Source organism: Pleurodeles waltl, chromosome 3_1 (assembly GCF_031143425.1).
Source record: "Pleurodeles waltl isolate 20211129_DDA chromosome 3_1, aPleWal1.hap1.20221129, whole genome shotgun sequence".
Taxonomy (NCBI): Eukaryota; Metazoa; Chordata; class Amphibia; order Caudata; family Salamandridae; genus Pleurodeles; species Pleurodeles waltl.
In genome coordinates, this window is record NC_090440.1 from 769,181,611 (window position 1) to 769,208,878 (window position 27,268).

General features: G+C 39.2%; 1 protein-coding gene across 1 annotated transcript in view; it reads right to left on the reverse strand.

The window, feature by feature from the left end:
* PARVA (parvin alpha) overlaps nucleotides 1–27,268 on the reverse strand; it is a 196,507-nt gene that overhangs the window by 1,477 nt on the left and 167,762 nt on the right. The window contains exons 7-12 of the mRNA XM_069223585.1: nucleotides 23,998–24,056; nucleotides 20,920–20,939; nucleotides 15,183–15,244; nucleotides 12,988–13,056; nucleotides 8,141–8,242; nucleotides 6,126–6,198 (exon numbers count right to left, since the gene is read on the reverse strand). Of these exons, the coding sequence (XP_069079686.1) occupies nucleotides 6,126–6,198; nucleotides 8,141–8,242; nucleotides 12,988–13,056; nucleotides 15,183–15,244; nucleotides 20,920–20,939; nucleotides 23,998–24,056 (385 nt within the window). The remainder of the gene's footprint in view (nucleotides 1–6,125; nucleotides 6,199–8,140; nucleotides 8,243–12,987; nucleotides 13,057–15,182; nucleotides 15,245–20,919; nucleotides 20,940–23,997; nucleotides 24,057–27,268) is intronic.

Sequence of the window (27,268 nt, forward strand, 5' to 3'; positions counted from 1 at the left end):
CACTATTATTCCTTCTTCTCTTCCTATGTGACTTTTCTTGTTCCATCTGCAGAGTTAAAACCAGCTGGATTACTCTGTCCCCATATGAAAGATAATATAAAAAAATGGGGTTGCAGAAATGGTGGTATTTGCACATTTCTCTCCTGGGTAGTCAGTCAATCTATATATGGACAAATAGTGAGCAGAGGATTTATCAGATTGTTCCACATTTTCATATATTGAATATGTGTGGAAATGGCTACCAATCTTACTCTCTACAACAAGTACAAAAAGACAGTTTGGACACTGGGATAAAGTTATGCTTATAAAAGGATACTGAACTAAACCATGCCTAGTACAGCCAGCGGCAGCTCCTCTGTAATGGCGGAGGAGCATCACCCCACTGCTCAGCACCAGCAAATACAAAATAAAATTATATTAAAAAATGTTATTATCATTTTATTTGTCATTCCCTGAATGAGCCATGTGAGTGTAGGATGGGGTGGGGCCATGACAGAGAGGAGGAGTGGTGGGCACTTTAAATGCGCATTTCGGTTTGGCATCTCTTCTTAATGCTTTGCAGGCTCCCTGTCCCTGGTGGAGCATTAAACTAGCACGCTCAGGCCAATACCAGCGCTGCTCTTATCCTGGGTAATAGCATGAGATCACCGTATGAATTGGTTGGGGAGTCTGGGACCTGTGCTGTGTGGCCGCCGGGAGCAGAGAAGTACTGAGGTGGTTGGCTGCGGCAGCAGCAGCGGCAGGTGTTTTTTTAAAAATTATTAATCCCCCCTTCCTCCCCTACACTGCCCCATCACTTTCGGTTGCCAGCAGCCGCTACTGGGGAAACCTCAAGATACTGAATGGACGGTTCACTTATTACTGCATCTCATTGAGCTGTAAAGCATGGCATATTGATAATGCCTAATTCTGAACACTTAAGGGTACAGAAAAAAATGAGAACAGTGTAGATCAATTGAAGTTAGAGTCCAACTTAATAAGAAGACAACTCCTATCCAATTTTCCTTCAGTGCTGCTCCTTGGCCATAACATTAGTTAAGATCTACCTGAACAGTTTATCTTCAGGAAGTCTGTTGACATTCAAGTACATTCGTTCCTGTGTTGTCAGCTCTGTCCAATTATCAAATGTGCACTCTTTGGACTCTGTACAGATGCCACAGTCAGAGATAGGCAAACTTCACAAGGTGGCAGTTTCAGAAGCTAGTTGGCGATAGACAAAGCCTTGGTGATGGAGCTCACCAGGGAGGTAATAGGCATGGAGGTAGGAGTTGACAGTAAGGCAACATTGCAGTGAAATGCTCACTTCATAGTTCTTTCTTATAATAGAGATAAATGCTAGGAGCATTTTCCGGTTAGCTAAAATTTGAATTACCTACAAATTCAATTAAAAAAATGATATGATTCATACCTACTTGAAACATACAGGAGTATTAACAGCTTTCACCTGTTTGCTTACTGAAGAATGTAATGTACATATAGTTCCACGGGTGGAGCAAGTCTACACATTCCTTAGCAATGCACACATTAGAGGGATCATGATTCTCATTAGTAAGTTGATAAAGTAAGGGCAGTAAGGGGCATCTCTGTTGGAAAGGTCTATGCACCAAATCAAGATGAGAAACAAGTGCTTACAAGACTTAGGAGGAACACATAGGGGGTTATTCTAACTTTGGAGGAGGTGTTAATCCGTCCCAAAAGTGACGGAAAAGTGACGGATTTACCACCAGCCGTATTACGAGTCCATTATATCCTATCGAACTCGTAATACGGCTGGTGGTATATCCGTCACTTTACCGTCACTTTTGGGACGGATTAACACTCCTCCAAAGTTAGAATAACCCCCATAGTCTCCCTCTTCCATAGTCATTCTAGGTGTGTGGAGAGGGGGTAAGGGGTACATCCATGGTTCTAATTATTGAGAGAAATCAATTTTTCAAGTAGAAGATAAAATTCTCTTTTAAAACATATTGCTAAAATTATGTTGTTTTCCTAATTAAACAGCCATAAGGAGTGTGACACTGTGCACATTTAAACAATGAAAAAATAATTGTGGGAAATGTGGAAATTAGGACAATAAGTAGAATCTTATAACTCTCCCACAATGGTTCTGTATATTGTTAAAAGGTATATGTATCTGTAATGAAAATAATTATGTTTGACCACTGACTTTGTGTTTCACCACTGTGCATATTAGTTGTTCAATGTTCACCAGTAGCACATAACATTTTGTATTCAGTTTAGCTGCCTATTGCCTTTATCGTGGCGCTAGACATTGCAGTTGAGACATTGCAGATGAGCTGTGTTTTTCCATATGGTAAACTAAGTTTTTCGTATTTTCTCTTACCGAACACAATAGTATGATAAGGAAGCGCATATTTTGTCTTTTTCTCTAGTGCAGGGAAGGACTCGGCTTTGGGAGAGACAGCCTTGAAAACTTGGCCAACTTTCAACGCTTGTTTCTTCCAACTCTGACCTACAGTAGCCAGCATATTTTGAATGTTATAAAAGGTGTCGCTGGGCAGCAGTGAAGGGAATTTTCCGAGACTTCAGTCAGGAGTGGACGTCAACTGCCTGACCTGTCCCGTGAGGGGGGAAAATCTCTTTCTCGCAGTTGAACAGGGGTCATCAACTTGCTGGCATGAGAGAGATGACGAGCAGTGATAGGCCCTACGGTGATGAATTTTGACTTTTATTCTCTGCTTGACAGTTATGCTATAATATAATAACATATATTTGCTGTGTACATTGCAGTTGAGAATCACTTTGATATATTTTACTTTTATTGCTGTTACTATTTTTAAACGTGTGCCTCCAAACTACTAATTTCCTCTCTCAGGAACCTCATGGTGAAGTAATAATAAATGTCTTCTTTAAACTAAGAAGTGCATTCCAAAGATTTTTGTCAGCTCAGTCATTAGTGAAAACAAAACAGCATCCCCTTTATCAACCAGTGTCTGGCTCTTGCAAACTCTAGTGCATATTAGGAAAGCAGTCAGAACTGGGCAAGCCAGGCCATGAAGTGTGATGGCTGGCTGGGCAACACTTTTGTGGGGACCGCACAGACCAGGGTACCCCATGAGTGGAGGTAGAGGGGCACTAGTCCCTTCTCTTAACATGAGCAACCATTCTGTGACAAAGTGCTGCTGAGGTTGCCCCCTAAATTTGGTTTTACTAATCCATAGGTAACTACTCACTTTGTGCAGCTATCACCAAATTGAAAGAAATTTGCAGATATGTAAGTCATTAGTTTTCGCAACTTCATTACAGAACTTATAAATGATGGCTCTGTTAGTGAGACAGAAATCATATGATAAACAAATTCTATTTCAATATTAACTTTATTTTACTATCTGCTGAACATTCTCAATTTTTGTCAGAAACAGGACATTTGGCCTGATTTAGATGTCGGGGGAGGGAATACTCCATTACAAATGCGACGGATATCCAGTATGCTGTATTACAATCTCCATAGCATAGAATGGGATCGTCATACGGTAGACGGGATATCTGTCACGTTTGTGATGGAGTATTGCTCTCCATGACTTCTAAATCAGGCCCATAGTCTGACCTTTGTTTGTTTACACAGTAGTGAGAGAAATGGTGAAGGGTGGTATTGGGGTTGACTCAATCCACAGACTCTTATTTTATTTTTGATGTAGAAGAAAAACATCAATGAATATGGATTTGAACGATGGAACACAGAAGACCTGGTTGAAATGTACTTGCTTGTTATGGTACAAACAATGTCCGCTACAGGTAGGGTTTTAGGGTTGAATAACATAATTTTCTAAAATAGCTAAATATAACAGACTGACTACTTGACACTTGCAGCAGGATGGCAAACAATTTCCTTATTTTCAACAGTGTTTAGATGAGAGTCCTGATCCAAGTGGATCAATTCATCTTCTTAGAATGGTAAATCCTGTTCAAGCAATAAAAACTTCTTGCCTTTCCCAATTTTAGGGTCACATAATCTGGGTTTTTAAGACTACTGACTGATTTTAGTTCCACAGATTAAAATGACAATGGGCTTCTGTCCTGCCTTTTTCCAAATATAGAGACCATCTTTCCTTTGATCCCTCCTCACTCCAGAAAAGCATTTGTTAATGAACTGATATCTTCACATCTAAAATACAAAAACTCCCTCTGTTTTGACCTTCAAATGTATGTGAATTAGAAAATTTAGGTAGTCAAAAATGTGAAATCTAACATCATACTGCAGCTTCCAATGAGAGAATGCATAGATAGCATTTTACACAAATATATTGCCTGTCAGTGTTTAATAAGATAATGTCTACGGTCATCATTATGGCACATTGTTCCAAAAACTATTAAAGCCACTCTTTCATTCACAACAAACCAAAAAATTACTTGCCACACCTTTTGCTAAGATCACATTCCCTCAAACCTTAAAACAGAACAAACAATAAATAAACAGCATGAGCTCCTGCTTATAGCTGAAATGCCTACCCAGTTCAAAAGGTGAGTTGGTACTGTCATAGAAAGAAATTGCCAGATTTATAATCCGGCGGACAGCCTGTTTCTCCACCAGGACGACGGAGTAAATTAGTCCATCACTCTGATGGAGGTACTGTTCGCCAGATTTAGAAATGATAGCTAGCAAGTGTGTATTTCTCAAAGCATTGCCTGGAACTTCTGTCATGGCAGTTCCTAATATTGCTTTATGCAGTTTGGTGCAGGGCTACACCAACAATATGGAGCCCTTCACCAAACTGTTTTCTTTTTTCTTTTCAAAAAGAATATCCCAAAGTGAAATTTTCTTTTTGAAAATAAAAGAACAGGCTTCCCTCACCATTGGATTCCTCTCCCATGGTGAGGGGAGCATGTAACAATTTTCACTGCAGCTTACCAGCAGGGTTCTCCTGGCGGAGACGAGCAGTGAAAAAAACCTGTAATTCCACCCATCTAAATTAGGTTGGCAGAATTAGAGCTCTATCTCTGACTGCCCTTACTCCAGAGGGCTACTGGAGAGATGTAATCACAGGGATATGGAGTAGTCTCCATTGCGATTAAACAGAAGGTCCACCCACATCTAAATATGGGGGAGAAGATCATTATGTTGGCAGTAAGCATATTCATCACCATTACAACGGAGTATGCTTATCGCCAACATATATATCAGGCCCAAAGTCTCCCAAAAGGGGGAAGGCAAAAACTGATACTCTAACTAGCTTAGTAAACTTTGCAGCTTTCTTTTGAAATGTTTACTAATAAAATTCTAGGTGCTCTGTGGAGTTAAAATGTTTTATCCTGAAAGTTTTGATTTCCCATATCTCATACAGGTACTAAAGACCAGCTAGACAGTAAAGCTCAAAAGTGGTGAAGTAAATCAGACTATATGTGGACTAAAGCATACAAAGGCAGCTGGCCCTGGTGGCGTCCATGTGAAGTCATGTTTCATCTTTTAAATGGAATGGTGAACAATCTCTTTCAGTATTGATGTGAAGAAGGAAACACATAATCAACCTGGGATAGATCCACGATCTATGCTTTCCACAAGGCAGGGCAAAATCCAAAATGGATTTCCATGTTAAGGAATATGGACTTGAAACAAATTATAAAAACTATGGCGGGGTAGGCGGCCAGTGAGATGGGCTAATTAACTTTAAAAAAGGAACTTAGTGGTTGTATACATTTAGAGAATTATTAGGTAACCAAAACAAAACTGTAGAGCTTGGTTTATTTCTATGTTGACCTGATAGAAAACATTTTACTTCTTGAAAATCAGGACAGCCTGTGAGAAGTGTGGTGCATTTAATTAAATGTGATCCATGGAGCATCTAAATTAAGCACTCTTGAAAATCCCTGCATCGAAGCGGGGACAGAGGGGATTTGCATAATCTTAACTCTACTATAGAAAAACAAGTTAAACTGCAATGCTTAGCTCCACGTTATGTACAAACTTCAAACTGGACAAATACATTAAAAAAACATATCTCTGAAAGACAAAGTACCAGCATAACAGTTACGAAAAGTTGAAACTCATGGCAACTAATGCAGACGTTTTCTTGGCAAACATGGCCAGCTAATGAGAATATCTGAAACACTGGTGGCACTCAAAGGAAGCTAAGAGCCCAATGAGTATTGCGCAAGCATAAAAGTACCTTCTGGCCTGGGTTTCGGTTTCTCCAGCCCTCCATCTTGCATCAGTTCAAATGAAAATGACACGTTAAGGACCTAAGGGAACACCAGTATGGTGGTTTTAACATAGCAAAAAAAAAAACTGAAGTGCACAGTTACAGTAAAATGCATGTCATGTACAAGCTTTGGATAGTGCTCACTGTCACTGTATAATATATGTAGCTTTTTTTTAAGGTATAACCAACTTTTACATATTTCATACCATTTCATTACACTATCAACAAGTGCACGATAACAATTTCCAAAGCTGATGATCCCTGCTTACTATCAGGTTGTCTGTTGAAGGACATGTCATACTAAGGGCCACATTACGAGTTTGGTGGGCTGACTGTTTGCCAACCAGACACACGGGGAGGAGACCGCCATGGAGCTGGAGGTCTTTCTCCCGGCCCAGCCCAATTACAATGTTTCCGCAGGGCTGACTGGCAGAAACCTCCCATGGTGGAAACTTCAATATGTGCACTGTCTGCTGTAGCAGACAATGCGCATTCCAAAGGATTGGCCAGAAAGCCCCTGCACTGCCCATGATTTATGACCCCTCTGTAGCCCCCAGCATTGGCTTTCTGCCAGCCTTTTCATGGTGGGGACCCTGCCATGAAAAGGCTGGCAGAAAGTGGACATGTGATGAGCACGGCGGTGCTGAGCTCAGCACTGCAGTAGCTGACAACGACTCATACCGCAGCCACCCCGTCGAGATCCATGATCCTGGTGGTTGTGGCAGTGTCCTGGTAGACCAATAGCCTGGGCTGTAATCTGGCAGTCAGACCTCCAGGAGTGAGGTGGTCCAACCACCACTGCGTGTTTGGCGGTCTTAGGACTGCTAAACTCCTAATGAGGCCCTAAGCCTATTGTTTGTCCTTGCTAAGGTAGTAGCTAATGAAACTACATGGATCTTCAATCCTCTGCAATCAACTCGCATACGCTTGGGCTTGAAAATATGTTGTATTATTCTTAAAGTGCTGGCATTCACTAAATATAATCTTGACACTATCTGGTGCTAGAGCTAAAGGCATAGTGGCAAAAATCTTTTCTAAATAAGACAGATGCTTAGAAGCAGGGATTAAGTAAATTATCAACATTTTCAAATACTTGGGAAACCTGTTAGTAAGATGAGGAGACACATTTTCAACAGGGGGCAGAAATACTGAGGAGGGGCATCTTTTGTTAGCCTGCCTTCCAAGGACATCCAGCTTACAATAGAAGTCAAGCACAAACGATGAGAGGGGTACAGGGACACCTTCTTCCTTACGGTAGTAAAATGCCATAAGCAGTTCAGTGAACAATGAAAAATGGCACTGAAATTAATCCTTTGGTATATGGGCAGCCAGTGCAGAGAAGTCATAATGAGAGCTACAAAGTAAAAATTGTGTGGATCCTATCTGGAGAGCATACACAGTCTGCATCACCCAGAGCTGGGCTGTTATTTTATTAAGTGGCCCTAAATAGGGAATTTTCACAATCAAGATTGGAAAGTCTAAGGATAGAAACGCAGTAATCTTGTATCAACAAGAATGTGAAAATATTCCATAAAAGTTTGCAAAGGAAGAAACAAGGTGCACAAACTCACAATTTGTATGTGAAACTTAGAGACTACCATAAAAAGGGCAATATGGGTGAGTGAGATTGCCTAACACACTCCATTCGATTTTTACGAGGCTTGGCAAACTTTGTAAAGTAACAAAACATGCATGAAAAAATCCCAAAATGTGAATTTTGTTTGTGTAAACTTACAATCATTGCTTACTGAATGGATATGCTGTTATTTGAAAATTGATAACAGTTTTCACATGTTTTGCCTCTCCACATTCAATTTAATTTCAAGCTCGCCCACCCATGTTCCCTTTCTGTTCCAAAGAATATCAGCATATCACTCAGAAAAGATAGGAACTCTAGCACGACCATGTTTTTATCTCTATAGAAAAAAAAATATGAATATGTAGAGGGATGTTAGCATGGTATAAATAAAGAAATGACTTACCTTTTGTTCAAAACTATCAGGTGTCAAGAAAAAATTGTATAGTGGGACAAAATAGCCTTCCAGTAGACCCATGAGTAACACCAAGTACACGCCATCTGCAAACTAAGGTATTTGTGTAAAACATTAATAAATTTAGCAGATAATTGCATTGAAAAGTGGCACAATCTATACAGAATCATATTCCACACACATTTTCACTATATCATACTGATTCTTTCAAACATTTTACGTAGAGAAGTAATTTCATCTGAACAGTTTGAAAAATATGACATTTGAAAATCTCACTGTAACGTATGCAAGGACTCTATAAGTGAGCTAAATTAAAGTATTGAGAGTAGTCAAGAAAAAGACTACACCCTCATATCTATGTATCATGATTGGTGAAATAACCAATCAACAAGCAAAATGTGGTAAAAAAATAAAATTGCCAAGAATGAGAAAATATTGATGCTTGTATCAGCCTCTTATAAGTGGCGGTAAAGATGCACCATAAAGTAAAATTAGATCAATTTGTATTAGAAGGTATCAAATTGATGTGTGGATTGTGAATTAATACTTCAAAATATATGCATGAGCAGTAAGCATACACTACCACAAGAATTACAAATACTCTTCTTACGTTAAACAGCATGCCAAATGTGTTATATTTTTGAAAGTGAAGATTACCTTTATCAATCAGTTTCTCAGCCTACAACTGAAACATATTTTTAACAGATAAAACAGGTGGTGGCAACATATATGCACTTGTTGTAAAGTGGTTATTGCACCTGTGCTATAAGAACATCAAGATACAATGAGAGAACTATCATCAAGGTCTGACAGCTGAGTATAGCACTCCTAATTATAATCTTTGTGAAATACATCCCACATTTAGCTAAGCTGAATGGCCACTATTTAACACACATGAAAAGAATATCCATGCAGCCACACCCAGAGAGGACCAATCCTAATGTTGATCTCTTATAGACAGGTTGACATTAGAATACCTGTAGAAACATGGAGCCAATGAGATTTACCAATGGGAGAGAACAGAACAGCTCTCTAACTTGGTGTGAGGCAGAGAAAAGCACAATAAATGCAAGATCAGGCTAGAGATGGACTAAGATCAACTGATCTCTACTGGTTGCAGCAGGATCACATCCTGAGGTTGGGAATGCTGATCTGACAAAGTCAAACATCGAGAACACGGTCATCCACCTTGGGTGAGGGGAACCCCAAAACTAAAAAAAAAACACAGAAAGTAAGGTTAAATGGCAGGAGCATATTGGTGCACATTCATGCTTGTTTTTTAGATTGAAAGGACGGCAAGAGATTATATATCGGGGAGCAGTCGCTACAAATGGCACACCTGATAAATCTGTCAGAGTAAGTGAAGAATTCTATGTCAAGATACTTAAACTCCTATTTTGCTGTCATGTTGCTTTGCTACTTCATGGCAGCAATACCAAATGTAGTCAACATTATGCACAACTTCCCACCTCATAGGTGTAGACAAAGAATATCCCATAAACAATTACCAACACAGTCTATAACATCACTTTTCTTAGCTGCTTCCTACAAATATATAAATGGTAGCATTTTCTACCAATTTTTTGTGCTCTTTGGTGATTGATTAGAGGTTCAGAATAAACGTGCTGTGTGTGAAAGTAATTGCTTGTGTTATAGTGCACACTGCACATTGTCTAATGCTTTGATCAAGGTAGTCCTGCCAAGCGTGAGAAGTGGTGATGGATCTATGGATGATGGAGGTGGTACAGTAGCCCCATATAACATGAAACATTAGATGGAGAATGAAAACTAAATGGGTCAATTCCAACGTTTTTCTCAGTTTTCATCAAATAATATATATATATATATCATATCACCTCTTTAAGGATTCAGGGTCATAACAAGTCCACTTGGTAGTAACACTACTTCAAAATCTAAACCTAAATGCAGAGAGGAAGGTTCATCCATTACTGTGAGACACCCTGTTGCAGTTAATGGCCTAAAACATCAGTGATAAGCGGGGTAGCAAAGGCCTTTGGGAAGCAACTCTCAAATTCCATAGGGAGACTTGTGCACTAGAAACTAGTAAATGCTGTGAACCCAAATGGGCAAAATAACAAATCTGGTGTCTAGAAGGGTATTTAGATACCACATTAGCATCTATAGTACGTGTTCAGTTTTATTGGAAATTGGTAGGAGAACAAAAGGCATACCAAATGCAAAAAACTAATGATCAGTTATTTCAGTTGGACCCAGTTATGTAGATGGTAATCCTTAGGAGAACATCCCTTGAGTTACAAGTTGCTGATAGGAATGTGCCAGCAGGATCCACCTCCGCATGGATAGTCATCCCTGCAGGATCTGAACAGAGTATTTCTGATGTCCATGAACTGGCCAGATAATGATTTGTTACCCATGAAAGAACCGTCAAGGAAATTAGCAATGTTCGAGCATTAGATGTGACAGAATAAAGACACAGAGGGTAGAACAAAGAATAGAGGTCATTAGTTGAAGACATATGTAGAAATTAAATGTCAATTTTAATTCATTAAACAATTAAAGCCACAAAATGGGGCAGTGAGTACCAGTGCAGAAAGACATGCTTGATGATCCTTTATAAGTGACACAAGCATGTGCTAAACATGATCATCTCGTATGCCAAAATAACAAGAACAACACAGTCTGTCATACCAAATCATATATTCGAAAGTGGGTAGGTGGTATAATCAGTCTACAGCGTTTAAATCTCAACAAATTCCAGGATCATCTGGACTCAAGCCTGAGACCATATTAGTAGCCAATGAGAAGCATAATAGCTCCCCAGTAGATGACTTAAGAGACAGAACTCATCGGAACAGCCTTAGATTCCAAAATGTGCAGCAAAAGCCAGGGGCCAGTCGTGTGGGACTGGGAAGGCAATTAGAGGCCAGGGAAGACTTAACCAGGATACTAGAGGAGGAGCAATGAAGCCCTGTTAGCCAAAGCAGCAGTAATATTCGATGATTATGACCATCAATGATGCAAGAAGGTGTGGATATTAAAAGGCCTTTTTGTCACATGCAACTCTGTTTGTGGGTATTGAAGTCCATGTTTGTTCTAGTGGTCAGGAAAGTGTGCTCAGCATAGTGAGATGCGGCTGACCCTGTTCGGAGCTATACATAGTCAATAATATTGTCTAAATCTATTGATGAAGCTATACAGTAGAAAAGAAAAGAGAAAGCATTATATTTACCTCTGTGTCCTTAACAGATTTTACACTTTAGAATAGACCAGAAAATCAAAATTATCTGCACCAGATTCTGTAAATAGGGAACTATTATTTGAAAATGCATATGACATTTTTATCCCAGAAATTTCACTTAGGTGTTACAAGAGTATGTTATTGGTTAGTTCCATTCATTACAATATGAGATAGGTGAAACCCATATGATTGCCCTGTTGTGTGAGCCTGGGCAGTCACAGACCCCCAGCCTTTTGGTAAGGACTGTAGTTAGTTGAGAGTATACAATAAAAAAAATGTGAGCAGGAGCATTTTAGAAAGGCAGAGAGAAAACAGTACAGAAACAACCATACCTGAAAGAATGAAATTAACATTATGTACCACTTATTTTGAATCTCATCTAGAATCTGGTTTACATTAGGCAAAACTAAAAAGAAGACCATGCCAATCAGCAAGATGAAAAAATAAGAACGGTCTTTCAGCCTAAATTATACTTGGAAAATATAATGAAACACAAACCCTCCTCTGAGATGTTTGCATAATTAACAAGTCCCAGTTTCTAAGAATTGGAAGAATGTCTGTTGATGATTCTTTAGGTCATTCAAATATATTGTCAAAGATTAATTTAGGAATCTTAAAGGCTGATGATATAGGGTCCTATCTCAATGATACATTTAGTCTTAGACATAGGGTATGACCAAATTCACATTTATTTTATACTTGCCAGGAATCTAAAACGGGATTGATGGTGAGCCTTATCAACTTACATGCCTGAATTTCCTTGCCATGAATGCAGTGAAATCCACACTTATAAATCCCACTCAACAGGAAATAGGGAGTGCCCCAGTGTGTGGTTTGCCTTCGAAGTTTGGGAACTCCCACAAACATGGATATATATGTGCATTTTGACTGCTTTCCACCCTTGATATGGTAAGAGATTTTTTCCAGCCAAGGGTTAATAATAACTCCCCTTCCAGGGAGCGGTAAGGAGAATGGATCACCTTACAAATGTTTGGTGACATAGGGGAAAAGCTTTCTCCAGACTGCCAAATTGTACCCCATGGATACAAAAAGAATACATTTGCACAGGGGATTAATTGTCCCTGTGAGGACTTTTTTTTGTATGGAGGATGCAATACAAGGAGAATAGGAGTCCCTGAGGTTAGTCACCGAACATTCTGAGACATAGACCTTAAAACCTATGGTTGGTGCAGCTTTCCAGGAATACTGCTGGGAAAGTTGTAAATAGCAAAAAGTAGTAAATCTGCACCTGCATGTAGACATACATCTATAGGTGCAGAAGTGGATTGAGCAAATAGTATTTTATAGAAAAAGGGCCTGATCATCAGCAATGCATTTTTCATTGTCATCACAATATTATTAAGACCACATGTTTTGCTGCCTCAATATTTATGTCACGCTATTGAATGGTGATACCCTTTTATTCGCAAAATCTTAAGGCAGTCTCCTGTATTTAAATACCCTCCTTGTGAACCTTGGAAACAAAGTACATCCCACAGATAGATGTGCCAACCTTATCTAGCTGCCAATGTTCCTCCATTGTTCAATGCTTTTCTGAATTATCGTAATGGCCGTATGTTGTTAAAGTCACTGTGTTACGTCATTTTCCATAACTTACCTGGGTTTCCAATTCTGTGACTTCCAAATTCAGTTTATTTAGATGCTTGTTCACAAAGGTAATTAATGTCTGAAAAAAAAATATATCATGCATTTACTGTAAACATAGCTGTAAATCTATTATATTTGTTCATTATGCAATGAAGTAAGTTTTCTTATTTTTAATAACATGTGGGTGCAATATCCTTAGCACATTGGATGATTCTCACTCTGGTAAACCATCTACAATCACTGAGTTTAAAGCATAGTTTGTCTTATGCTTTTATTCATTTGTAATACAAGTGAGGTGTTAAATGCTATGCATGGGAAAAATGTTGCCAGATATATTAAAGAATGTTATTGTCTTGACTCCCTTAATCTTATAGTTAGGTAGAAGAAATGTTCTTAACTTCCAGGACCTACGCACACGTACAGAAGAACACAGCAGCTCTAGAAAGGAATTAAACACCCGTAGATCACGTGCATAGACCACCATTTTCACAAGAGTCCACTATATTTTTCAGTATACATAGTACTTGATTATTATACATAAGTATATTTTGGAAATATTCAGTCAGCGCATGTTCTACAAAGGCAACTATTACTGTGGTTGACTCCAACAATCACAAATGCATACACAAGTCCCAAGGACGTCCTCAATCCAAACCCGCCCCCAAAAAACAATCAAAGTAAAATATGCATTCATACCCCGCAAAAAGAAATTGAAATACTTTGGGGTCTGTTAAACATGCAGTGTGTTATCTATGATATTTAGCTCATGATTGTGACTTTTCACTCGGCTGTTATCAACACAGGATAAGTGCCACCATTTCTGAATAAAAATGTGGGGATGTGTTGTGATAAATGGGTGGGGCAGTTGAGCACTGTCTTGGGACCAAGTTCCTCATTTCCATGGGGGATAGTTATTCTGCCTCACCTACACTGTGAGTTTTTTCCTCAATGGGAGAGATAATTGACACATTATGGTACAAACAGCAAGGACAAATGTCTGCTTTCTAAAGTAAGCTTCTGTCCCTGGTGATCCGTTGACATTCACCAAAGCATAAATAACGGCACAAATTGTGAATATTCTTAACGCAGGACAGTTACACAGTACCGCACTGAAGGAGGGAGATTGTGCTGGCCGAACACATCAATGGTGAATTCATTTATTTTGTCTAACTCCAAGCCTGATATATTGGCCCCTGGTGAGCTTGGAATGGTAAAAATCATGAAGTACTGAAGAGGCACTCAAGTCAGAAACCAATTTGTGGTTCTTTTCATGCTTTGCGTGCATTAAGCACTTAATTCAGAATTGGACAGTGGCTGTATGTCAGCAGATAGCCTTTATACAGAACGGTTATTGTCAGTTCCATTAACGGAATCCAAGGAAACCCCCTCAATCAAGGATAGAGCAGTTGAGGTGAAAGACGTAGCAGGCCAAGGAGCGTCAGCTCACCAAAGAGTTCACTTCGGTCAGGTTGTCCGGATGTCCACAATGACACATAATTGCATACATTAAGAAAAGAAGTGTTGCATGTTTGTTGAAACCAAGGTTCTGATCTGGTTTTAGGAGTCCGAGGAAGGGAAACGATATTTATTCGGTGGCCATGCTTTGCCCAACTGACCAATGGAAACGGAAATGTGAAACCTAAAAGGTCGGGACTTCGATGGCAATAGAAGAATGGAACATCATTAAGCTTCGATCTGTGAATTAATTGCCCTAGCAAGGGCAGTAAATAAAACCTACTAAATGTGGATACAGCTCATAGTAGATTTATTTGAAAATCAGGTGTTTCAAATGTGAACAACCCATTAGGAAATATGTATGTGCGACCCTAGCTGGGAAGTAACAGTGCGCTGCATATTATGTGACGTTTTGGGAAACATTTACAAGATCGTGACAAAATGCCTAACGCAGTAATTAATTTTGAAGCGGAAATATTAGCAATGTTTTGAGATCTGTTCCTTGAGACATTAATATAAGAATGAAGCGTGAAATGTGAACTGTAAGACACCTGTTAAAAAGATAACGCCAAACTAGCAAGCAAGTTGGCATATAACTTGAACTAGGTGCAATTCCAAATGTGTTTTGAAAACAAAAATATGAATATTCTAAAAATAGAACGTAAAATGGATTACATTTTTAAAAATTAAACAGAATAAAAAGTCCTAATTCACGCCACACTTACATTTTCAAGCAAAAGAAATGCTAACCTTTTTCACAACGTTCAGCTTGTCTGGGGCGTGATCGAAAAGAGTATCGAAAGCATCCCGCTCTGCATCAAAGATAAATTGTTTGTATTAGTTTCATTCTTCCAAAGCGGATTAATATTCAGTCACCAAATTGAATCAGCTTAAATTGTTTTCGATTACCCAAAATCGATAATTATGAAAACACACCTGTGCATCGCATAAAAGAAATGTGTACGTCGTCATTGCAAAAGTTATCAACCCACACAGTTCCTCCTTAACGATAGTATGTTGCATGAACATACTATGATATAAGTAGAACAAAGCTGGTATTTTACGATACTACTGTGGGAGTGATGTTCCTTCCTCGCCAATTGTTTAGTAGAGGAGCAAATGTACATACCAAGACTCAATGGCCTGACCCTACCAGAGGTCTGCCCAGTTTGAAGAAAACAGTGATCAAACCCCTGAGATGTAGGGACTTTTTCTTGTGTTGTAGGAGAACAATACTGACTTGGTGTTCATTTGCTCAGACTGTCACAAAAAGAAATTGAGCACCAGTGATATTAAGCCCCTCTTAAGCTGTGCCACCCTGCCTCTAGATGTGTAAACTCACACTCTTGACATTGAAACCATTGAAAAACCTTAGAAAAACTCAAACTTTATTTAAATTAATCTCTTACATGCATTTATGGGAGTGTCACACGGTGTTGCTCATATTCCGCTGGGGACTCCACTCTTTTGTTTAGTTGGGTCCAGTAGCATAAAACAAAATGATGGGGCCACCCTACAGATTGCGAAGAGGGGCCTCCCATATCTCCAGGGTCAGCTCCTCCATTAGGGCGGAGTCACGTATTCCCCCACCACCAGCAGCAACAGCTGCAAACCTTTTAGTAAACAACGATAATAAACTGTGTTCATTATCATTGTTTGGTAAAATGGTAGGGTGGTAAGGGGGAGGTGAGCAGTGAGGGGCATGTGTGTTTGGCCGGCCGTCTCGGGCTGGCCAAAGACACATGCGCAGTAGGCTCTCTCCAGCCCAGCAACACAGTTGCCGTGCTGCAGACAGCCTGCACAGAGCCTGCACAGGCTCCCAGTCTGCCTGGGAGCAACCTGGCTGGGCGTTCCAGCCGCCAATGGATTGACCGCAGGGCAGGCTGGAAGCCTGTCTGCAACAAGGAGGCTTAAGAGTAGAGTGGTGTGTGGCCTTAAGATAAGTGTTTTATTTTAAATTAGTTTTAATTTAATTTTAATTCCCCCACCTCCCACACCCTCCCTCACGTGTCGCCCATTCCTTCTGCTTGCCACGAGCGCTCACAGATAATCTTTGTCCTTGGACTGAATTGGGGTGCCTACTACGTCCCCTGAAGGGTCTGGAGCCTCAGGGCTTGCACCCCTGGTTGGGTCTGAATCAGCTGGCAGACCCCGGTGATCTCCGTTTCTATCTCTCCTACGCCATGGGAAACAATAATGGCACTACCCTTAACCAGGCAGAGTCCACTTGCACACAAACATGCCCAGGTCAGGACCGAACACTGCACGAAAAAGCAGAAGGACTTTGTTTTAAAAAATGCACACTCTCAAAATCTGGAAAAAAAATAAAAAAAATAAAAATGTGTTCTAACATGAGTCCATTTCTCTTTTTACCTTGCAAGAAGGAGAAGAAGGAGTGGGGCTCCTTTAAAATGTTTCAACATGAGCCATCCCACACAACGTAGGAAAAATGCAAGAAAGACAGTGTGGTTGAACTAATAAATTCCCTTTCCTCTTTCTCCAGGGGTCATGGGAATTCATAGAGATAAGTGTCCGAAGCCTTACCACCACTTTAACCTCAACACCCCATTGATGTCTTTTTCCTTGGTTGCATCCTCAAGAGCACCTATGTAAGCCATTTGGACTTGCATATGAGGGATGGTGACATGCACGGTAAACCCATTTGTCGATGGTCTGTGACAAGGCCAGGCCCTTTCAATATTGCTAGCCCACACAGCTGACATTCCAGTTCTCTATTTACAAACGTGTATTGATGCAGGTTCCTCTTGTTATGATTTTCTAGTGTTTTCTGTTCCTAGGCTACCCTGCATCCTCTGGTAGTCTTAATTTTTTTGACTCTGGCTCTGGTACAACCCTTCTCCTTTCTTGCTCCAGATCACTAGCTTTCCTATTGCAACTCTGTTATGCTGTGTTTTTGTCCAAAGGCCAAATTTTGCTCTGTACTGTTCCATGATAAGTTAGCTGCTTCAGAGTCTCACTTTCAACTTGATGCTCATTGGCTCTACAATGTCTAGACTGCTGTCTGTGCTTTCAAGTTCTAACACATCTCTTTCCTAGTTCCAGTGAGCATATTCTGTTCGCTGTCATTTACAGTCTGCATGTCCCATGGTGACCTGAGGTGGGTAGACTGTGTTCCTAATAAAACAGAGCATTGTGGATAGGTACTATTCAGAAGAAAGCAGCAAAAAAAAAAAAAAAACGAGTAGGCAACTTAGTCACTTTTGAGAAGTATCAAGGATCTATGTTGTGACCCTCAGAAATATGAATGTCCTAACATTCAGGAGACCACAGGTCAAGAGCATCAGTCAGGTACTCTTGCTATACATTGGTATCAGAAATAACTGTTGGTTTACTGAAGTTTTAGACCGCCAGGGTCGTAATGAGGCCTTAAGTGTCAAGGCATCAATACAGGATATTGAGACAACATATATATTAATAGAAGGAGAGTGTTTAATAACAAAGTACTGGTTTATCAGCTATCCTACCACTGTATATACAATGAATGACAAAGCTAATAGATCTTGCCCTTGACCCTGGGGACATTCGTACTCACTTTGCCAGTGCTTGTTTTTTCACTACATCACTGCTGTGCATCTGCACACGTGTGTGCTGGCTATTTTAGAATGATTTCTTTTAAAACAAAAGAACAACCTTTGCTACTAAGTGGCATTGCAGACAAAAATAATTCCAAAATGGGAGTTGTGTACACATGGTGAACATCATGGAATGATTTTTCATTTCATTTTTTAAGGATTTTACTTTTGTGTTAAGAAAATAATTTAACACTGCCACTGTGGATTTATGTGCACAAATGGAGTGGCCATATTGGAATGATTTTTCTTTCAGCTCATGAAGAACCATTCCACAAAGGCTTCTGCACGTTTTCTTAGGTGCACATATGGAAGCCATCTTGGAATGATTACACTAACCACTAGCAAACTGCACAAAAATCTCTCTGTCCTGGTATTTACCAGGTATTTTCCGCTTTTAAATATTAGCAGTATTAATTAACCTGGTGTTTACCAGAATACACATATAATTTGCATGATTGAGGGATTCTAGAGGCAGGACTGTAGAGTAGTGAAGGTGTAGTCATAGACAGACTGTGCATACCGACTTTAATACTGAAGGTATCATTTAAAGTAAAGAGTTTACATCATGTAAAATAACCTGATGTGCTGACTGATTGGGAATATGAGAGTGGTATGCAGATACCACTGTATGAGAGTATGAGAGTTATATGCAGATACCACTGTATCTATAATTTACTACGGTTAAAAACCGACGGAGGCTGTGCAAAAAGTGCATGTGATAAATTGTAATATCCTATTTTTATTAACAATAATTACTACCGAACGGCAAAACGTTAAACATTTTACAACCCTAAACATTTCAAATTAAAAGCTGTGGATTTTTGTTTACTTTAAAGATTACGCTGTCACACGAGATGAAAAGAATTAGTGTATCTGTCCATTTTATTGAAGAAAAAAACATGTGACCCTCAGTCTGAATGCAACAGGGATTCTAATGCAGTAATTTGCACCAGAAACTATGATTCAATGATAATCAGGAATTCTGAGATGTAAAATTAGCTTGGCATTTTGAGACTTCCACTAAGAGAGAGTCTATGAAGTAAACGTATTATTCTGAACCGATTTTAGCAGGCAGTTCTCATAGTATAGACCATATCACCAGAACATCTTCTATCAGATTTGACGTAGAGAGATGTCATTCAAACATCTGGTCCAGTAATACATGTAATATGAGTACATTACTTGTAATATTTATCGGGTGAAAAGTTATATTTCCACCCAAATCAATTTCAACTAAACTTGGAAAGGAGATAATGCCGTTTACCTGTATGGTAATAGTTAGTACCTTATTTGCCATCGGTTCTACCGCCAGTAGTAGATTCAAAATTACTGAGAGATACCTTATAACACCATAAATGCTCAAATAAATCTACCACCACCCAACACACAGATGTTAAATGTGCTGCGTTCAGAAATGCCAGGGGCATGAACAGATGGGAATAAAGACCAAAAGGTCCAAAGTGCGGTACTGCACAACAGACATCTACATGCTGCCCGATCACTAATATCAAGTGCTTGTACAATTTTAGCCATTAAGGTATGGGCCCTCGGAGTCCTTTTATCTGAGTAAGAAACAACAAATGAGGTTTCCACAATAGACCTCCTGTGAAGGCATCACGCACCTTCGGGGACGTGAGTTTCAAAAGCAAGATCACTTGACCAGGTGACTTTGGCAAACCTTTTAGGGGTGGAGTCACGAAACCTACCTATAAAATGTCGACAAGTTGCATGTTCCCAGCAGCAGTCCTCCCCCTTCCTTTGGTAAATACAAACCTAGTGTAATTTTCATATTTACTGTGTATGCTACCATCATCTTGAAATTGAAAACCATGTTTTGGTTACTGCTTATAAGAACACCCCCCTGCAGCTTTCCACAGGAGAATACAGTACGTTAGAAATGAATAACCCAACCCCACTTCAACCCATTCTTTGACCTGTGCATTATAGTATGCATGAGTATGTGGTGAATAACCGAGAAGAGGAACATCTAGAAATCATTTTTTGTACTTCAACATGAGTAACTTAGATACTATTTGAAATGCACAATTATTAAAGCCAGAATAACACGAAAACAACTCAAAAACGACACCCCTTAGTGGCAGTTTGACAATGTTCAGCTCTCTCACGTGTACTGAAATCATTCATAATTTATGAACAGCATTTGAGCTCCCCACATATTATTTAAATGCTGCAACTGAACTACACAGGCCACGTCTTCTGTTCCAGCCTAATGCAATAGGACAGCAAATAACTTTACCTCGGAGAAGTAACAAAACTAAACCCCTGTAGGATTCAGAAAACACAACGAACTCTGCATAAATACCAGGTGAAATACAGAAAGTGAAGGGAACAGTCTATATAAGATAACCGGGAGCCAACTGAAGAAGATATACAACAGCACAATTAAAAGAAGTTCACTGCCACTTGTCTCATTGGAAAAGTCCTACAGATTGAAGGCTTCTGGTTAGGCAATACTAGCTACTCACTGAAAGCATCTCCAGTGGGCACTGATGACCAACCCCTGGAACATCAAATATGACATAGATTACAGAACAGTGGAGGGTAATAGCATTACGTTATATAGGACATCATAAATACTTGAACCTGACACTGAACTTCAGATTAAATCAGGGTTCTAGTAGACGGAGCAATAGATCTATGGATGTGGAAATTTCAAGCAGCTGACTTTAGCAGCACGTGGTCACTAGCACTACTGTGACGTGTATCTGAACTGTAGATAGACAGAGTCCTCAATTCATATTTATTGTCTCATACCAGTCAAAAGCACCACTGCACCATGCTAAAATCCCCTGCACAAACGTCTCACATGCTATTAAATTAGTTTATGGTTCCCCTAAAACAATCGTACACATTTAAGCTCATGTGATACTTACCATGTCTTCCAGATAATGCCCTGTAATGAAAAAAAAATAGAAACTGGAGTAAGGTATTTAAATTAAATAAATGTATTTTTCTTAAATTCAGTGATGCATTAATGCACAACTAATCATGGTTATCTCTTTTTGGCTACAGTGAAGAATAACTACTGTGAATGAAGAGGCATTTTTTCTATGAAACTAGCAATAAGATCAGAGGTAGCCTTTGAGGCTCGACACCATATATTGTTACTTAACCACCTGTAATAGTGTACATTCTAGAACCATAATTTGTTTCAGGTATTGTAGAATTTCGTTCAGCTGCAAACTTGGACCATTTTTTCTTAACAAGGGTTGCAGAAAGAAGATGTGTGCTAAGAAAAAGAGATAGATTTACAAAGCATTGCATGCAATCCTGTTACGAGGTATAAGTGTTCTCCTTGAATTCAATAGCATCTCTTCCTTCCATTAATACAGGGACTTTGCTATATCGTAATATTTCCTGCAACATCCTTCTTTTCCTAAACTGGTGTGAAGACGTTAACCTTGAAAAACCCTCCTGAAGTGAATCTTTGTACCATAGCTTTCAATTAATCTAAAGCAAATAGATGGTCATCTATTTGTGTAATAATACTTGTAACAAAATATGTCACAGATCGCTGGCAAAGCGTAAGCCTCAAAGAAAGTCTGCTTTGTGGCAGCATACCTCCTATTGTGCAGTGTAGAAAAGTACCCCCAATCATCCTTAATTTATAGATAACTAGTTTGGACAAATCCACTGGCCTGTGTAGTTTAGTTACATAGATGTATAGGTTGTTCTGCTTTTCTGAACCATAACCCTCATGCAATAGGAATGATCTTCTGTCACATTTTTACTTGTCTGTATTGTCTACCGAAATAACTAAACAGAGATTTAATGTATTTCTTTATGATCCTCTATTTTGCGCCAGTCAGTACCTTTGAAACATGATGGTATGCTTTTGATAAATGTTTTCTTCTGTAGATAGGCCTTATTAGAAACCTCCCTAAAAGTCAAGTCCAAACGCACCTTGCACTGATAAAAGCAGCACAAATGGGAAGACACCCAGATTTAAATGTGAAAGGTAGTGATCCATATGTGAAAAACAAGGAAGTTGTGATATTTTACATTCAAGTACCTTGTTTCAGAATTTAATTCCCTCCTGTGCTGGAAGTATACCCCCCTCCACCACATTCATGTTTAACCTTCAGAAAGATCTCAATGATCTTGTCTTGGTTTCTCGGGGCCTGGGGGTGTCTAGAAATAGAACATCACATTAAAAGCACTGCATTGCTGCTGCTCAGCATGGCTAAAAGTTAGTGGCATAAAGGACAGTAGCATGAAGGAGAGTGTCATAGAGAGAAGTGGCAAAGAGTGGAGTGGCATGGAATGGAGTGTCATGGAGTGCTGTGACATAGAGTTAGGGGGTGTACAGTGAGGGGGCGTAGAGTGGAGTAAAGTTTAATAAAGTACAGTGTCAGAGTGGCATAGAGTGGAGCGGTGACGAGTGGCCTAAGGTAGAGTGGCATAGGGTACAGTGTTGTGGAGTGGCATAGAGTAGAGCAGAGTTGTAGAGTAGAGTCTAAGTGCAGCAGAGTTTGAGTGGACCAGAGTCATGGAATGAGGCAGACCTGTGGTGTAGAGTGACGTGGAGTAGAATAGAGTATAGAGTAAAGAGGCACAGAGTGGATGAAAGCAGAGTGGCATAGAGGGGGTAAATGGAGTGTCAGAGTGGAGTAGCGGGTCATAGAGTATTGTGGAGTGTTGTAGAGTGGAGTTGTTGCAGAGTGGAGTGGCATAGAGTGGCCTAGAGTAAAGTCATGTAGAGTGGACTATGGTGAAGTGGAGTGTCTTAGAGTGGCCTGGATTAGAGTGGAGTATGCATGGTGTTTTAGCAAACTGCAACTACAGTATAGGCAACATATTTTCAATTGAAATGACCATTATGTTTGCACACACAGTTTTACTTATAAAACTATACAGTGCACAAATGATGATGTGTGGAAATGGTATCACCTAGTGTGCTAATTTGTTTTGATCATATTAAATTATTTGCTTCCAACACACTTAAGAATTTCAGAAAATGTGCTTAATTTGTGCCTCAATTCTGATATATTCTGAATTTGCACAGTTCATTCACAGACATTTAAATGTTGTTGTATGCTAGAAAAAAAACATATTTTTTCCTCAGTACCAAGCAAGACTGTCACATAAATGCTCTCACTATGAAATCAGAGAAAGAAAAGTAAACATCAAGCTCCCTTGGAAGACAGAGTCTGACATTTGACCTCTATCTTTGAACGCACAGCAAATGTTACAAGATAAGAACAAAATGTAAAGGTCGTTTTGCAGAAAGGGAGCACTGGTGGAAGAATACAAGGAGCGATGGTGACCAGGACTTGCTGCACGGGAGGGACAAAGTCATGCGGAACAACCTAAAACAAATAAATCCAGCAAACAGAAAGCCAACAAATGTGAGTTACACACCAATGGTAAGCAATGAGTGGAATGCATTCCCTGAGAAGCTTTCAGAATTCCCAAACTGAGTCTTTTCACAACCAGACAGCTTTGCTATATTTTAGGCTTCGACCTAAAAAAGGTAAATAACCTTGAAAATTCCATCCATGTGGTCATCCTACAATTTCTATAATGCTTTAAATGTGCTCAGGTGGAAGCCCATAGTTAATACAAAGGTGGCTCTTCATCAAAGTGCTCGAGAAGCAATACAAAAATGGTCTGAAAAATCCTAAGGTTTACATTAAATTAAATATGTCTATAGCAATTCCTTGTTGGGAAATTAGAAATAAAAAAAAAACACCACACAATTAGAAATTATTAAAGGATTCTACCGAAATAAATTCCGAGTGCCCCACTTTTCACCCAGCAGTGTCTCTTTTCTTTCATAATTTCTGTGATGTATGTTTTCATCTGACATAAAGGCTAAGCAGCAATCACTGCTTGACGCGTGATCCCCACAGGAACCTGGATAATGAAAACTAAATATCATCAAATGGCTGAATTTTAGAAAAACATCTGTGTCCCGTTAAGAGCCTGCAGGAAGCACAATGTTGACATACTCTGTGTTCCCGGTGATCTCCTCTTGGATTTGTCGATGGTGAAGCATTCCTTCTCTCTTCTGCAAAAAAAGAGGACGAAATTACAGTTCAATATTTTGTTGGTAACAAATTAGCAATGGAAACAAATGTCTTATAATTAGTATTTGTGTTATATTTTCGCTTTTTATTAACTAATGTTCGTTCATAGTAAGTTGTTTTGATTAGGGAAACATTTGTATTCTAATTTCAAAACAGTCAAACCTAAGACATAAATTAAATTAATAACCATACCCACTTAAAACACTGTTAGCTGGTCTTGTGATTTTAGTTTTCGATTTGATTATCATGTGCATTTTAACAAGACATGTCAAAACAGCCTATGTAATTGGAAAATAAATGAAAAAACATATATTCGGATATCCTGTCATACCTAAAATACATTTTTGTACTAGTAATACCGCATAGCGAGTAAATCTTGTGCATTGTCTTTTTATTAATGTGTAAATCCTAATTGTATTTCAATTTCCTAGCGACAAAGGATATTCACAATAAAATGTGTGTTTCCATGGTACAATTGTTATTTTAATTAACTAACCAAACTTGAAATAGACTCGTTTCATGGAGAGAATGCTAAACTGACACTAAAACGTACATCATTCGTGACAAGAGCAATAAAGAGGGCCAAAGCTAAAAGCACTAATTATTTTCATTATTCACTAGTTGCCAAATATTTACATTTTATACTGGTCTTCAAAAACGGATGCAGAAATGGTTCAACTCCAAAAGAGTTCATGCTTAAATATGTATAACCCTGCTGCTTGGCGTTCTAGCAAAACTGTTCAAATATTGTAATCTGAAATACTGATATAAGAAACTTGAGGCAATATTTTTAACATCATGACTACACTAGATAATTATGTACCCGAAGGAGTACTAAAATGGATTGTTTAACCAGCACTGGCTCTCTTTCATTGCCATGTCGTAGTAACAGTTCCTGAATACTTGTGGGATTTAAAAATGGATCTTGAATGTGTGGGGTGCTCGCATTCATCCTTGTATTCCATGTCTTCTTTAAAAGACATTCAGTTCCCAGAGCTGATGCTGGCCACAATGACGTCTTTGTTTAGTACCAAGAGAAGATGAATGATAGGTGTCAGTAACTCAAAAGAAAGCAGGTGGAAGGACTATCTATCTAGCTACATGGTTATTTATGAAGCACCCCAAAAGAACTCAAAAGTGTTCTCATGGCGCTAAAAATCTGATGGACAAAAGAAACCAGAAACAAGACTAGAATTAGATAACCCATGTTTCTAACATTTTCCTAAACTTAAGATGGTTCTCTGCACCTCTGATAGCTTGGGGAGGTTAGTGCTGGTAATCCCAATTTGGTTACAAATGGAGTTTTCACAGGAATTAGGATTACAGCTCACGCAGCAACATAACACTTTTTCCACCACACAAATTTCGTGTGGGCAAATGTCTCAATAGACAGGCAATGAGAGAACACCATGTTGCATTATCACAATATTCACCACTCTGAGGTACTGAAGCTTAAACCAGGAGTTACTATTGCACTTGCTAAAATACCACAAATTGCAGTATTGGTACTTACTAGATGCAGTGATGCCACTTCATGCACTGAAGTGCTTATAATGCAGCCATATGAGTATGAAAGATACTATAGTGGTCACTAAGTCCACTCCTACAACTGGCAATCACATGTACCTAATTTATGGGTGCATGTTAACAAAAAGAGAAGACTTTGTAAAATAGAAGAGAATATACTTAATCCAGGCTTCCTGTAGGCCAGTGCCGGTAAACAATGTCTCATTCCAGAGTGGCCAACCTATGAACCATTCCTAGATAAGAATGTGTGCATTCCAGATTGAGATTACTGAAGTCATCATTAGGTTACTCTCAGAATTTAGGTCATTAATTTATGAAACTTAATCTGGTCAGGCCAAGTTTCAGTTCTTAAGATGATCATTGCTCAACCAATGGTAGATATGACACATGCAGCAGGAATTCTGCAGACCAAATTGAGTGTAAAAATCAAGCAATACTAACAATTTTAGTCAAGAAAAAAAAATCTCAAAAAATTTAGAAAAACAGAGAAAATATTATACCAAAATAAATACAACTTGATAAGGATAGCTACAGATATCAAGTGTATACATTTTTTGGACAAAGCAACATCAAAAAATATCAGTTGTAAGAGTTAGTAAAGGAAACGGTGTGGGGGAGCAGCTACGCATGGCCTACTGAGAGCCTGTGCCTAGTATTAGACATAGGATTCTCCACTTACATCAGAACATAAGGTCTGGTGATGGGCATCTGCAAGTCTCAGACTGATACAAACTCACATGATGGAGAGTCTTCCTCTCATCAAAGCAAGTAGGTGATCTCACAGAAGATAAAGAACACTCACTTGATGGGCATTGTGCTTAGCTGGATCAAATACCGACGTTTGTGCTAGAACTGTCTAATATGATTCCAATATAGGAGAGCAGATTGCAGACCCAATATAAGATTACCATTCAAAGCTAGCATAAACTAACTGGATAATGACTGTGAATTAATTGTCTGTTGAGGGCTGGCAATGTGGTGGTAGATTGAAGCCCCCCACCACATATGATGGGCCAAAGCTAAGTGCCTTAGGTGAGAAACACCTCAGAAATTGAGCCTTCCGCTCCATTTTGCACAGCAGAGGACTTGCCTATATCCAATCACCTGTACCCAGGAAACAGGCAACAGAGTGCCCATTGTGGCATGGTGAGCAATTACCCTATAAGAGTGGCAAAAGAAGTTGGGAAGATTAGCTCAACCTCTGTATGCATGCGTGGGGGCTGGCACAGAGACTGTATGAATACTGGATACCCATAACCAGTCTGGCGATTGATGCGATTCCTACTCACATGTTGGAGATTTCGTGTAAAGTGAGGAAGCCCACCCTCTGTCGTGCTCAGCATCATTTGAATGAAATTGAGAGTGGGTGACCCTGGGAAAAATTAGCAAGATAAGTTAATCTCTGCTATGACCGAAAAGACCATAAGACATAGCTAAAAGGGGCAAAGACACAGTCAACTTGTATGAGGCAGATAGTAAAACAAAGATAATTGTTCATCTATGTTAAATCCTTGGTTCTTCATGTGTAGAAAAACCTACCAAGCATAGATGGCAAAACAGACTCAACCTCCAAATGGATGCAATGAAGGAAAGATTGGACAAACAATGAAATCCCAATGACGTGACAGCTTGCTTCATAACCACACTAGAAGATGTTGCACTTGGA